The 13,404-nt window shown below is 46.6% G+C and overlaps 4 protein-coding genes across 6 annotated transcripts; 2 read left to right on the top strand and 2 right to left on the bottom strand.

Moving 5' to 3' along the window:
* Window positions 1-368: 368 nt before the first annotated feature.
* On the top strand, window positions 369-2,972 carry pttg1 (PTTG1 regulator of sister chromatid separation, securin). Of its 2 annotated transcripts, none has more exons than XM_080008517.1 (6): window positions 369-407; window positions 648-883; window positions 1,277-1,416; window positions 1,707-1,788; window positions 2,548-2,697; window positions 2,801-2,972. In XM_080008517.1, exons 2-6 carry the CDS (start codon window positions 796-798, stop codon window positions 2,878-2,880), a joined length of 540 nt encoding a protein of 179 aa, XP_079864643.1. In that variant the 5' UTR covers window positions 369-407; window positions 648-795; the 3' UTR covers window positions 2,881-2,972. The 2 variants fall into 2 exon arrangements, with proteins under 2 accessions (XP_079864643.1, XP_079864644.1); XM_080008518.1 differs by lacking the exon at window positions 369-407 and adding an exon at window positions 441-547.
* Window positions 2,973-3,476: 504 nt separating this feature from the next.
* sowahd (sosondowah ankyrin repeat domain family d) lies at window positions 3,477-4,415 on the top strand (the record flags this gene model as incomplete). The annotated part of the gene is made up of 1 exon (XM_080008232.1): window positions 3,477-4,415. The coding sequence occupies one exon, from the start codon at window positions 3,477-3,479 to the stop codon at window positions 4,413-4,415; it is 939 nt and encodes a 312-aa protein (XP_079864358.1).
* Window positions 4,416-5,115: 700 nt separating this feature from the next.
* rpl39 (ribosomal protein L39) lies at window positions 5,116-7,317 on the bottom strand. The gene is made up of 3 exons (XM_080007830.1): window positions 7,242-7,317; window positions 6,753-6,856; window positions 5,116-5,315 (listed from the first exon to the last, which is right to left on the bottom strand). The coding sequence occupies exons 1-3, from the start codon at window positions 7,242-7,244 to the stop codon at window positions 5,267-5,269; spliced, it is 156 nt and encodes a 51-aa protein (XP_079863956.1). The 5' UTR covers window positions 7,245-7,317; the 3' UTR covers window positions 5,116-5,266.
* Window positions 7,318-7,905: 588 nt separating this feature from the next.
* upf3b (UPF3B regulator of nonsense mediated mRNA decay) lies at window positions 7,906-12,839 on the bottom strand. 2 transcript variants are annotated; one of them, XM_080007861.1, is made up of 10 exons: window positions 12,636-12,839; window positions 11,699-11,805; window positions 11,175-11,281; window positions 10,964-11,062; window positions 10,658-10,768; window positions 10,483-10,526; window positions 10,201-10,389; window positions 9,949-10,106; window positions 9,064-9,373; window positions 7,906-8,949 (listed from the first exon to the last, which is right to left on the bottom strand). In XM_080007861.1, exons 1-10 carry the CDS (start codon window positions 12,744-12,746, stop codon window positions 8,740-8,742), a joined length of 1,446 nt encoding a protein of 481 aa, XP_079863987.1. In that variant the 5' UTR covers window positions 12,747-12,839; the 3' UTR covers window positions 7,906-8,739. The 2 variants fall into 2 exon arrangements, with proteins under 2 accessions (XP_079863987.1, XP_079863988.1); XM_080007862.1 differs by having other exon boundaries at window positions 12,547-12,665.
* Window positions 12,840-13,404: the final 565 nt, after the last annotated feature.

Below are 13,404 nucleotides of genomic sequence, written 5' to 3'. Positions count from 1 at the left end.
CTGTTTTTTAATTTTTTTTTGAGCGATTAGTGTCGGTTTTAATGTTACGCTGCATTCATAACAGAGGAGAGATCGTAATCGGTAGCATCCCAGGCGGGAATAGCGGTTCACGTCGTCTTTCAATTCGTAAATACTACTTGGAAAAACTCGGCGTTTTGCTTCGAACCCCGACGTCTCCAACTTGACGCCCCACACACACAAAAAAAAAAAATCCCTTGGTTCAGACGAGGTCAAAAGCCGTTGTTTGCGACCGAATGACTCGGAGGAGCCTGAATTCCCACACGACTCGAATGCAGCGTCAGTGAACCAATTGCATCATGGGATATCATTTAAAAACACGCCGCCAAGGCGCAGCGCCCACGCCCCCGCTGCTTCAAAGCAAAACAAGCTCAGGGAACAGCGCAACGGTTTGTTTGGCTTTTTTTGTTTGTTTTGTTTCGCGAATTTATTCCGATGTTCTTGAGTTCCACCGTTTTAAGAACGTGCATATTTTTTCAACCGACCTGTTAACAAGCTCACAGAACGCGCGCTTTGTCGAGTCGAGCGGGTGCGTCTGTGCGCTGCGCGGCGCTGCCCGTTATCACGTTACGCTGGTTCGACTGAAATATAAAGAGAACATTTCAGGTTGTTTTTTTCTGTCTCCCCAGGTTGGTTGGAATAAGATGTTGAGGGGAGTACGTTCTTGAACTTCCATCGCTGCCGAGTGATAGGCGTGCCCTCTCGCGTCGAGGTCTACGTTACGCTGCGAAGGGTCCGTCTTGACCGACGAGCGCCAGCGGGTCGAGCGCGGGGAGCATGGCGCACCTGGTCTTTGCGGAGAGGGAGGACGCGAACGTCCACGGAGCCGCGTTGAAGCTGCGCGACAGACTTCACTCTGCTCCAGGTACATGTCAGCCTTGGGGTAAACGGTTTGACACGGGTTCTTACCGTGTCCCCGGGGTGCTTGGATTTAGACTCCTCAGAAAGTAAAGCGCTGCAACGCCTTGAAAATAGCCCCATTGGTGCTGAAGTGCTTGGAAAGTAATGCAGGGAAATGTAAATTGAATCCAGCGTTATTGGATGTAGACACTTATCAGAGTAGATGACAATAAGATGAATATAATATAGTAGATATACTGATATAAATGACTTGGGTCATATTTCCATGAAGATCACATTGAAAATGTAAGAATGGTGCTTTAAAAAGTACTTAAGTCCTTGACTTTAATTTGGGTAATTCCAGGATTAACCCCGGTTTGACGTGCGTCTGTCACACCTTGCTGTGCTTTGTCTGCAGAGAACATGTTGACCACCCCGATACACGCCAAGAGGTTCCACACCCCTCTGCAGTCCGGCCGCAAGGCTCTGACAACCGTCAACAACATCGCGTCGACGCCTGCGGCGGCCAGGCGGGAGGTCAAGGCCCAGAAGCCTCAGGTCGGGGGGGGGGGCAGATACAGTGCTTGTGTACGCAAACGCTCTGCAAAACAAGTTTCGAAACTTGTTTACTTTCTTCTCGTTTTTTCCTTCGGCATGAAGAAAAGCAGTTGATAAACACAGGGTCTTCAAATGGTCCTCGTCGTCTCTCTGCTGGTCGAACTGGAAGAGTGCTCATACGTGCTCCTGGATACGGGGAACTGACAACTGCCTCTTACACATCTTTTGAGCTCTAAAGAATATGAAAATCTAACTTGCTTACTTTTTTTTTTCTTCCCTCCCCACCGCAGGGAGCTAAAATCAAGAGTCTTCCGCAGTGCAAAGAGGAGGAATACCAAGCCATTGAGAGATTCATATCTTATGACCCACTGGGTAATTGTCGGGCCGAACCTTTTCACTTTGCCCGAGCTGACGTGACGTTAAATTGTTCTGTTTTTGCTCAAAATGGGTTCGCCTTGTCGTGGGTGGGTGGGGGTGGACTCTAGAACTTGCTGCTGCCCTGACCGGGCGTTAAAGGGCGGCGCATTACTTATTTATTCCGTTGGGGACCTAGTGCCGCGCCAGAACACCAGCTGCTCAAACCTAGGCCTCCGCTCTGGGGGTGGAGGGGTTAAAGTGTCGTTCTTGGTAGAGATGTGAAACTGCCCTGTGGCGACTACGGCTTCAGGTTCCCACGTTGTTTGTAGTTTTTGTACTTCTGGGAATTCAGTAATGAAACTCCTCCACTTGGCATTTTTAGGTGACTGTGACAGTCGCACCTACCGGGATACTGCATGGCCGCTAGTAAATGTAAATTAACTCTGGCTCTCTTAAACTATTTTTTTCATGCAGTGACCTCAAATTCATGTTTTTCTTTAATGTATTAACAGGATGCTTTTCATGCAAGTATCTTGTAGAATGGCTCTTTTTTTTTTTTTAATGGTGGGGTATACTGACATTGATTTTGCTTGATTTGAAAAGCTGACATCTAAACCTAATAGACAGCTGCTCATGGAACAATTCGGAGCATGCATTTTCAGCATCCGCCTTTTGATAAAGAATAACTTGCTGGCCGTTATAAATCTTGCAAATTGTAACTTTTCCTTTTTCCAGACTTTTAGTCTCTTCAGGGTTTTTGTATTTGAATTGCAGAGTTTGAAAAAGATTTCATCCCCGAGGATTTGGTTCGTCTTGGCTGTCTCGCGCTGCCTGGACTGACTCGTTTTCCACCGGCTCAGCGCCTACCCGAGGAAGACTTTGAACCATACATGCCTCAGTCCCCAGTAAAACTGCCATGTTCAGGTATCGCTCAAGTAAAATGGTTGTTTGCTGTGGTGGATTGATTCCACTTTTGGGAAGGTAGACACATTTACCGTTGACCTCTCCCCGTTTCTCTCTCTCCCAGATTACGGTGCCGCAGAGCTCGGTGCCTTTCTTCAGACAATCAACGAGTTGACTGTTGACTTCCCTCCAGAGTCTGACTAGATTGTGCCCACTCAATGGGGGTTGTTGTTGTTTTGGTGTTTTTGATGTTCTGTTCCTTTTACTCTGTTGAAATAAAGTGTTTTTAAAATGGCGCTAGGTATGAAAGTGTTGTTCCCCGGACTCTCCTTATCATTTCATAGGTGATGAATTGGGTGCCTGTCAGCCTGCTGGTTGGCTGCTCCCGCACTTCCTCCTCCCAGGAGCCAGTGAGTGGTCACATGTGGGGTTGTGTCACTGGGTTTCGGCCAGGGGACTCAAATGTACTTTGTTTCAATTCCTCTAATGGGGAAGAGGAGTGACAGTTGGGATTTGCGCCTTTTATAACCTCAGCATATGGAGATTTGCAACATGGAAATCATTACTTTGGTCCTGTATAGTAGGAGTGGCAGTAACAGGTGAGCCACACCTGCAGTGTTGGTCGACAATGACGTCCAGCAGACTAGTTTTTGTTTTTTGAATAAAGACTGCAATTTCTGTGTGAATTAGGTCTGTATTTGTCTATCCCCCTCCCTCGGGCAGAGGACGAGCCTATTCTCGAAGAGGGAAGCATTGTCTTGTCAAACCAAATCGGTATTTCCGTGGTTGACGACTACATGATGGGTGAGTGCGGCGACTCCCCGCACACTGACCTCTCCGGGGGAACCGTTCCCAAAAGCAAGGCGACCGCGCGCCCACCGGCCCGGAACACGGACGGCCGGACATCTGGACGCGGGCTCGCGGAGCGCCTGTCCGCGTACGGCGTGCACGTCATGCCCGGCGCCTCCGCGCGGAGGTCCAGGCTCCAGAGGGAAGGAGCGGCCGGCGACTCGGGAGCGCCGAGCTGGGTTCCCGCGGGCGGAGCGGAGCGGAGTTCGCTCGCGTCGGCCGCGCGTAAAAGGCCGCCGAAGGAGCTGCCGCCGACCGCCAACTCTCACGGGGCACCGTGCGGGGTCCCGTCCGCCGCGGAGGGGGGGTACCGGGACACGGAATGGGCTCTGTACCCCGTGGAACACGCGTGGATGCTGTCCGCGGTGGACGGGAACTATGAAACCATGCTGGAGTTCATGGCGGAGGACCCTTACTTACTGACCAGGAAGGACTTCATCAGCGGCTTCTCGGTTCTGCACTGGCTGGCCAAGCGGGGCCAGGACGACTCGCTGGTCAAGCTGCTGAAACACGCGGAGAGCGTGGGCGTCCGGGTGGACGTGAACCTGAAGGGCGGCGGGGGTCTCACCCCGCTGCACGTCGCCTCCGCGCACGGCCAGTACATGGTGGTGAAGCTGCTGGTCGGCGCCTTTGGGGCGGACGTAGACGCCATGGACTACGGCGGGAGGAGAGCCTGGCAGTACCTGCGGGGAGACGCCCCGGCGGACATGAGGGAGCTGCTCGGCGCTTGGGACGAGGAGCAGAATGTCAACGATGCGGTGGGATCCATGCCGCCCACGGTGGCAGCAGCGGCCGCCGCAGGGGCCAGGGCGGCGAGGAGCGGGAGCTGGAGGCTCTCGGAATTCAGAAGCGTCCTCTCCTCCTTCTCTCTGTTCGGAAAGAGAAGTTGACGCTGCAGCAGAGCGCTCGCCCTTGCCGCGGCGGTGTTGTGCGTGCTGAGTCACAAGTGGCGGCCGACGTTCACCGTTTTGTGGAGTTCCGGATCATTGATTCAAAACTCCGCGACCGTCTTGTTAACAGCTGCTGTGTTATTAACCTGCTAATTTCAGATGATCGCCTCCTTCGTAGGGTAATGACTGAGGGGACCCCGACGCTCCCCAGGAGCACAGTATCAACATGGTTCCCGCTGAAAGGAATCAACACAGGGTCATGGGAAGGGTCTCACCCCATTAACAGGTTTTTTCCCCCCCTGGTTCTTTTTTGCTGATTAGACCTTCTCAGGAGGGGCTAGGGGTGTACAGGCCTCTCAGACAGTTATACATTCGTCCTGAAATAGTTGCAGATGGAATAAGGTTTGGTTTTTTTTCCAGGGCAGTGTGGGGAATTCTTTGATATTCCGTGACGGGGCTACAGTGCAAAATTTCTGTTTTTTTTTTTTCCAGGGCAGTGGTAAACTTAACCCAACCTCATTCCAAAAAATTAAAAAAAAAACCCTCTGCAGATCTAGTTATGACTCAGAACGTCATTCCACTGAAAAGGCAAACATTTCAAAAGGCACCGGGCCACCTCCCAAAAAACACACCAACAACGGTATTATACCATTGTGTTCTGCACAGATGTTGCTCTATTAGAATAAAACACAACCTTAAACTGGTTTGATCTTATACGTTTAATTGTCAAACAACCATAACCAGCGTATTTGTACAAAAAGACCACTTTTGCAGCATGGCTCTCTCCCGTCTCCAGGGGGTTTTGCGGATGTAACGCGCAGGGGAGGCTGCAGCGCCAAACTGCCACAGGTTTACAGGCCAAGCTTGGTCCTCCTCCAGTGTCTCCTCTTGGAGTTGTACCTGAAACGTAAAAGGCAAAACAATTTCACATGAGCTCAAAGAAACATTTGTCAGTCACAGCTTTTATTGGCAATGTCAACAGAGCAAGGCTCTCGACCACCCAGGTGGCTGAGAAGCCATGACAAGTTTTGTTTGTCATGTTCAATGTTTGGAACCAGTAGAGACTTGGTTTAGTGCAATATTTTCACATTTCAAAAACATAGCTGTGGCCATACATGTTGCAACCTGGGCAGTGTATGCTTTAATTTGTAAATAAGGTTGAACTTTAATAACTCCTCAGTTATGGAATATTGGAGTCTTCGATGGTGAAGCAGGGAATTCTTAATTTGGGCCATGCGTTGTAGTAGAGCAATTCACGTTTTAACATTGTAAACCACTTTTGACCAACTGGGAGGAAGTACAGTATCCACCAACCAATTAAAATGTATTCAAGTCCAACCTTTAAGTTTAAGTCTATAAAATGACCACCTAAAAATCCCAACAATGATATTAAGCTGTAACAATTCTGTCAACCCTTTGAAATGATCAACAGAAACATTAGCATAAACCATAGTGACTTTCATCAGTAATCAAGTGATGGTGGTAAGATTGATAGCCAACTAGGAGTTCTGAATATTAAAAAATACCCAAGTTCACTATAAAAATCAAAGTGTCAATTGGAATAAAAGCTGATCGAGCACTTCCAACATGTCTAAGCCACAGAGCCGCCTCCTCATCACGAACACTGAAGAAGAAGAAGGTGTCCATAGCGAAATGATGCTCTCAGCAGGGTTAATGACAATACTCCACAAAACTGAAGTACTGCAATTGCAGACCTGCTTTATAGAACAGAGATACAAACAGCTTTACATTTAGTCTGGGGTCTGTTCAAATATTCTAGTGTAAGATGGTCACAGAGATTAAAAGAAGCCCGTGTCCTTCTCCAACCAGTCATTACTAGATCGGGTTGGGTTGAGGGGACACTGACATTTAAGTGGATAAATGAATTGAAATGCATTGAACTATGGCCACACAACGTGACAAGTCCATCATCTAGACAAGCGGGCAGTTTATAAATAGTTGTGCGTGCTAGAAATCAGTAAGTCTTAAATATTATATTCTCAAATTGTACTAGAAGTTGCTGCAAAATTGCCAATGCAGTACAACCCTTCTGTTACTCAAAAGTACTGAAGGCAAGTACTAGCATTTGGTATGGCGCAAGTGTAGAAACAGGTCAAATTATGAACTACATCATTTTTGGTTTTCTTTGGGTCAACGATTCAGCGGATGGGTTCACGATAAACTACTTTTAGAGCATCAAAAATGTTTACTATGATGCAAGAAGCACCTTTGACAAAAAATAAAACAAAATCAATGAACCTGGTAACACGATTCTCCCATTATATTCATTCGAAGGAGCCACAAAGCCCCTAAGCCCAGTATCCCCAGCGGCTTCACCTGATCTTGTTGCCGGTCTTCATTCTGATCCACTGAGGAATGGGCCTGTTCTGCTTCTGCTTCTTGGCCAGAAAGCGCTTAATCTTGAAGGTCTTGTGGGACGACTACACACAGGAGATCAGCGTTAGGCACCAGGTAAACACAAGCATTTCAACACCGCCACCGCCACGCACCTGGCATCCCCACACGGGATTTACGGCTGAATAAAACAGGGCTCCCCGCAGGGACGAATACAGCGGTAGCTTTTAAAAACAACAGCGTTGTGCACGTTGCACGGGGCAGGGCGGGCACAACGAGCTGGCCGGTTTACATGCGCAGAGAGGGTTCCGCTCTACGCCTAACAACGTCAGAACAAATATAAAACGCGTATGGTAGAATGACATAAATTTACACATTCCGGGTACCGGTCAAATTAACTACGTTCACGTTGACTGCAGATGCAGTTTAAAAACCCGCAAATCGCAAGGATGTTTGACGATTTCAATTTACCATTGTGGCCACAGTGCTGTCCCCACTATGGCGGTGGTCGAAGAGAGGGAAGGGACGGAAGCAGGAAGCGATGTAATTATTATCGCCCAATGAGCGAGCGCCAAGCAGCTATGCCGTTTTACAGACAGCGACACCACGCGGATATTAAGAGAGCACATTAGCAGTAGTAGTAGTACTACTACTGCTACTGTAGTAGTAGTACTACTATTACTTTATAATTATCACCATTAATACGATTTACCCTATTATTGTTATTATCAGGAATGCTGTTATAGTAATTATTTTCAGACTTTCCAGACTAGATATATTTATAAAATATTGGTTGTACACAAATCTACTGTGCGTTACACTAGTAGAGTAATATATGCAAACTGTGAAAATGTGTAGTGATGATACACATTTACCAGTACTACCATTCATAGCATTAACACGTACTGCTACGGTATCGTCCTTGTTGACTTCTGTATATAGATATGTAGATATTTTCTTTGTTTCGGCTTACATTATTATGGAAACCAAACAGAGTTCCCATATATATATATACACACACACATATAAAAATCATGATTTTTGTCTAATACTTATTCATCTTAAGTGTTCATGTATCTTCCCATCTTCAGCATACAGGAAGATAAAACAATAACACATAACAATTGATAAGCAACATTGTTTATTGTTGGTTTATTGGATGTATATATTTTTTTTTCAACAGGAGAGGCATCTCAAATACAAAAAGGGGAAGGCCACATATCGATGACACTGTTTAAAGATCGCATGCAGGCTGGAAACAAGGCATTGGTCTCACAGTTGTTTTTAGTCATAAATGGCTGTTTCTCCTCATTCGCAGTATGAATGAACCATCAGCTGAATTGATCTCACATCCCACAAGAAAGACTTTTTTATCCAACCAACGGACCAACGGTGATGTTGGTTTAAAGGGAACTATGTCAACAAAGGAAAAATCAGAACTTGTTCATATTTACAGGCACTGTAAATGTTTTACAATGCCTGTAAATAAACACATCCAAGAAACGATTGATTCACCCAGGACGCTAACAGAGAACGACAGGACAGGCGTGTTGCGCTACATTTTAATTCTAAGTGGTATGGCACTGACGCACCGCTTATCGAGCTGAAGTCCCAGGATTTTTAACTCTGCGACGAACAGTGGAAGAATAACGATACTACTATAAGGTCACTTTGAGATAACGTGGAGCGAGGAAGCTTTGGCATTAACTACTGCGTCCGAAGGCCAGTTGCATGGCGTTCGCCGCCTCCGAGCTTTTCCCCTCCGTCTCCCCGCCCTCTGATCTGAAACGGCTCCACATTCAGGCACCGCGTGGCACCGCTGTCGCACCCCAGCCGCCCCGCCCGTATTAACACAGCACTGGATGCAGCCCTGATGGAATGTTGCGGCACCTGTGACTACCCGGTCCCACAATCCTCCTCTCTTGAGCTCTGCAGGCCTGAGTTAACGTACAATTTAATCGGAGGTGAGTCAGTCGTTGCCCTTGTCGCTGGCCCTCTTACACTCGCCCTCCGGCTTCCTTTCGCCAACGTGGGCCTCCGACCCTCCTCCCGCTCCCGCTCCAGCTCTTCCTCCTCCTCCTCCTCCTCCTCCTCCTCCTCCTCCTCCGCCGCCACCTTCACTTCCTGGTCTGTTGCGGCTCCTGGCGCCCGGCTGATACAGCTGAATGGCAGGGCGATCCTGCGGCGGACGCATACGTTTTTTTTTTTTTTTTTTAATAAACAGAAATGGTAAACCTGCGATCGAAACTTGTTATTTTAAACGTTCATCCCGGGGAGAACCCGGACTCCTCACCTTGTTCCTCAGACGATCCCGCTTCACGCTCTCCTCCTTCCGGTTGTCCCTGCCGGGCCTCTCCATGTGAGCGGCGGAGTCGCCGGTGCTCTCCCCCCTTTTCTTCTCCCAGCCCCGGTCCTTCTCCTTCTTCACCTCCTCCTCTCGCTTCCTGAAGGTGTTCTCACCGTCCTGCCGCTCCCGCCGCCTCCTCCGGTCCTCGTCCTGGCGCCGGATGCGCTCCTTCTCCTTCTGCCGCCGCTCCCTCTCGCGCTCCCTGTCCCGGTCGGCGTCGCGGTCGCGTAATTCCTTGCGTCCCTCTTCGTCCACTCTGTGTGAGGCGTAAGAAGTATATACCACATCATTTATCTCCATACTCAATTTATTCACATGCACTTCACTGCACATATCTGTATATACAAATGGCCTATCCCATATACATAACTCTGTTCCCTTCTATTTTGTACGCCCACTTTGTATTATATTTTTGAGTCTCAATTTATTTCTATTTTATTTATACATTTTCTATTCGCTGACTGCATGACATTTTAGGAATCAGTTAGTTTGAGTTAGTTGCTAGGCAGGAATTAGGTTAGTTATTATGTTCGGTTTGGTAACTATTGTGCCTAATCTCTGGGTGCGTTGCAAAGACACTTCACTGCATATACTGTACGTATGAACGTATGTATAAGTATGTGACAAATAAACCTCTTGAATATACAAATATATGATGTATATATATATTTACGTGAATTTAAACAAAAGATGATAAAGCAATTTGGACGCGGAATTCAAGTTCAAGTGATAATTGATCACATACATATACATGCGGTCATACATATATGCAGTGAAATGTCATGACACCCGGTGATGACGCACAATAAGCTCTAAGAATACTTTACTTACTTCCGTCCGCGGTCCTCCTTAATCTCTATGTTCTGTCTCTTCTTGTGATCGGCACTCCCCAAAGCTTTGTCATCTTTGCCCGGGCGCTCTGGTCTCTTGGTCTTCTCTTTACCTTTATCTGCGTCGTCATCGTCCCCTCGCTCTGGTTTCCTCAGGAGCTGCTCGGGGAAAAGAACCGGCTCACCCGTTATTCCACTTTAACACTGAATATTTAGCGAACGGAGGACGTCTCCCTTTCTCTGCGGCGCCCACCTTAATCTTTGGCTCCTCCTTCAGGTGCTCCTTCTCCTTTTCCGAGGATTTATCCGTTTTCTTCAGCTTTTCGGCCTCCTTGCGCCTCCTCCGCTCCTCGTCGCGCCACTTGCGACGGTCCTCGTCGCGGATGCGCTTGCGCTCCAGCTCCCTCCTCCTCCGCTCCTCTTTCTTTTCTTCCCTGATTCTCTGAAGGCGGTGAAAGTTAGAACCTGACGTCAGATTCGCTGCGTGAATTGAGTTCCCCGGACCCATCGCCGCCGTTCAACTGAGCATGTTTACCTGTTTGTTCTTCAGGAAGTCCAGGAGAGGAGTTGTCTTTTTAGCTGTCGGGCGCACAAAGGAGGGTTACAACAATGATTTGAAATTGCGCTACAGTCCTCTAAGAGCAATCTCCATTCATAATATCAGAACAAGTTAATAGATAATGGATTTGGAGAATACAATGTTCACATACCTACGAGCTCCTTTGATTTTGCCTCAATTTCCTCCAACAGAGTCTCGGGCGTAGATGTAAATTTCTCGTCATCTCCGTTGTATATCTCCAGGAATCTCTTGTAATCTGGATCTAAAAATGAAATACAAATGTACGCACATAATTGCATTTATTAACATACACATACATACATTTTATCATGTTCCTTATTGCATTATTTTGTCATATAATGTTCTGAGTTCATAGCATAGATTAATTCATAGATTTAAAAAAATGCAATTAAAAAAAATGGCCATGAGTGACTTCTCTATATGCTATTATATTTACCATCATCTATTGTACCAGACTTCCCGTCCTTTTTTTTACTCCTTTTCTTGGCAATCTTTTGAAAAGGTGCAAATTCCACAACAGCGGGATACTCCTGTCCTGTAAAATCAAAACACAACAAAAACAAACAATGTACACGAGGTAGGATGAAGAAACAATTGTGCTTCCAATACACACTTCAAATGCTCAAGTCAATGAAAACCCTCCGTACCTCTGTTGTCTATAAAAACATATCCATCAAATCGATCTCTGAAGAGGACAATATCTTCCTGATTTTTGAAGTTAATGTATGCCCTTGCAAAGAGATGAGGATAAAGGCTGAAAAAAAGAAAAAAGAAAAGAAAGAGTAAGTGTGGATTATAAGGTTAAGAAGCAGAGATTGTCCAATACAGTGGTTCTCAATGTGGGGTCCAGGGACCCCCAGGGTTCCTTCTGGAGATTCCAGGGGGTCCCCAGCAAAATGAGTCATAGTTCAACTTAACCATTGTTTAATTTACAAGACATTAAAAAACATTAGAGAACGTACAATAATTACTGCTCTGATCATAGTTCCACTGTTATACCTGCAACTACAGTATAGCTATGTGGAGAGGTTTGGACTTAATCATATCTATATGAAAATCTTTTCACATTAGGGTCCCAGGGACTAAATGTTATCAAATGTGCTCTGTGGCCTAATACGTAATACATTTGACAGTCCATGATGAAAAGGGTTGAAAGTCAGTAGTTTAATACCTGGTGTCATTGGAGAAAAACTCCAGATAGTCCATCTCTGGGAGAGGCTGCAGCTGCTCCTCCAGTTCTTCCTTGGTTAGACTGGGTGGTAAACGTCTTATCACGATCTAGTACAGAAATAGAGAGTGATCACTACAAAATGACAATCGAAAAGTCAATGCATTCATAAAGCACATAGAGACTCGGTGCGCACTTTATTAGGTACACCTGTACAATCCAATGTAATCCAATACACCAGCTCTGCCACGAATTCACAACTTTTACAAAGTTTATAGTGTTCAGTGTTTGATGACATAGAGCAGGAAATGTGTTTGATTTGTTAAATGTGGTGTTGTACGGAACTACATTATATTGAGAGGCGGTTCTAGTTTTCTGCCCTCCCACACCTCCTCTATGACAGGGTACAAAAAAAAACAAAAAACCCCTGAACATTATAGCCAACATAAAGCAAAATGTATGGCCGATCTTATGTATTGGATTACATTGGATTATACAGGTGTTCCTAATAAAGCGCACACTGAGAGAGAGAGAGTGTGTGTGTGTGCGTCCGCGTGTGCGTAAAGCATAAAAGACGAAACCCAAACACACTGCATATACAACATAAACCTCAGTTAGATTCTAAAGCCAAGTAGCTCGAATGTTATTCTCCCTTGTAAGTCGCTGTGGATAAAAGCGTCTGCTAAATGACTACATGTAAATATAATTTATACAACCACGGTCTGCTTTAAACAGACTTTTTTTTTTTAAATTATATTTCATATGGATATCCTATATGTCCATTCGACTCAAGGGTTGAGAGGGATGAAGGCTAGTACCCTCCGTTCGAACGACCCGGCAAGTTTACAAACCAGCAACTCCTCGGGATCGGGGGTCACCGCCCAAACAGCCACTAAGAGCTGGAAGAGATCGGCAACTAGCTAACGTTAGCAACGTCCACCTTTGTCATCGCCTCCTTCTTCTCCTTGGGCTTCTCCGTCCTCTCCCCGTCCTCACACCTCAGTTGGAGCTTTTTGTCCCTGGGGCGCGTGTTCTCCTTGTCCTCCTTCATTGCCGGACGGCGGAAGTCGCTTCCCGTCCGCCCGTCGTCCGTTTACCTCCGTGCGAGCTAGCGGCCGCCGCTGCCGAGCGCCTCGTCCGGGCACTTCCGGTGAAAACAACGGCCGCGGCGGCGCGTCGCGGCGGCAGGTGGCGCTGTTCACGCACGAACAGAAGGTTTGTGTTCTAACGACGGGAGGGGGGGGGGGGGCGTCGAGGGGCGGATACGTGAACAGACGAAGTGAAAATAAACCGAAACGAATGAACTCGATAGAATTCCTCCAGAGAATAAAGAAACGCAATTGTTGGAAGTGTATTACAAGAATAAAGCCGTCGTTTATACGCTTAAAATGTACGTCCTTCAGCTTTGGCAGTCAAATAAATGTTGTTTTGTTCGGATTTTTTCGATATATATACATATATATCATGCGCATTCAATGAGGCTCTACGTGGACGGACTGACTTTTAGATAGTTACGTTTAGTTCGTTCATTTAGGTTTTTTTTTTCCAGTTATTTTTTGGAAAATGTGCTGTTTGGTTTTCTCTACGCAGACCCAATAATCTGGGTGAACCAGGTATAATGTATTAATTATATCGGCTAAAATGATAGATCTACCAATCAACCTTTAGGTTCAGTATTTCGGGATGGGACCCTTGAGACCGGAGCCCCC

Source organism: Zeus faber (genome assembly GCF_960531495.2).
Source record: "Zeus faber genome assembly, chromosome: 10".
In the NCBI taxonomy this organism is placed as follows: Eukaryota; Metazoa; Chordata; class Actinopteri; order Zeiformes; family Zeidae; genus Zeus; species Zeus faber.
Note: the sequence above shows the minus strand (reverse complement) of the source record. Positions and strands in the feature narration are given on the sequence as shown.

What these genes read in the sequence shown, in the direction of transcription:
- upf3b (XM_080007861.1), bottom strand. Translation starts at nt 12,746, where the DNA reads ATGAAGGAGGACAAGGAGAACACGCGCCCCAGGGACAAAAAGCTCCAA. An exon ending in TGTTTTTATAGACAACAGAG is followed by an intron (nt 11,063 to 11,174) that starts GTACGGAGGGTT and finishes TTGATTTTACAG; the next exon opens with GACAGGAGTATCCCGCTGTT. An exon ending in ACTTCCTGAAGAACAAACAG is followed by an intron (nt 10,390 to 10,482) that starts GTAAACATGCTC and finishes CACCGCCTTCAG; the next exon opens with AGAATCAGGGAAGAAAAGAA.
- rpl39 (XM_080007830.1), bottom strand. An exon ending in AAGACCGGCAACAAGATCAG is followed by an intron (nt 5,316 to 6,752) that starts GTGAAGCCGCTG and finishes TTTACGTTTCAG; the next exon opens with GTACAACTCCAAGAGGAGAC.
- pttg1 (XM_080008517.1), top strand. Translation starts at nt 796, where the DNA reads ATGGCGCACCTGGTCTTTGCGGAGAGGGAGGACGCGAACGTCCACGGA. An exon ending in CATATCTTATGACCCACTGG is followed by an intron (nt 1,789 to 2,547) that starts GTAATTGTCGGG and finishes TTTGAATTGCAG; the next exon opens with AGTTTGAAAAAGATTTCATC. An exon ending in AGTAAAACTGCCATGTTCAG is followed by an intron (nt 2,698 to 2,800) that starts GTATCGCTCAAG and finishes TCTCTCTCCCAG; the next exon opens with ATTACGGTGCCGCAGAGCTC.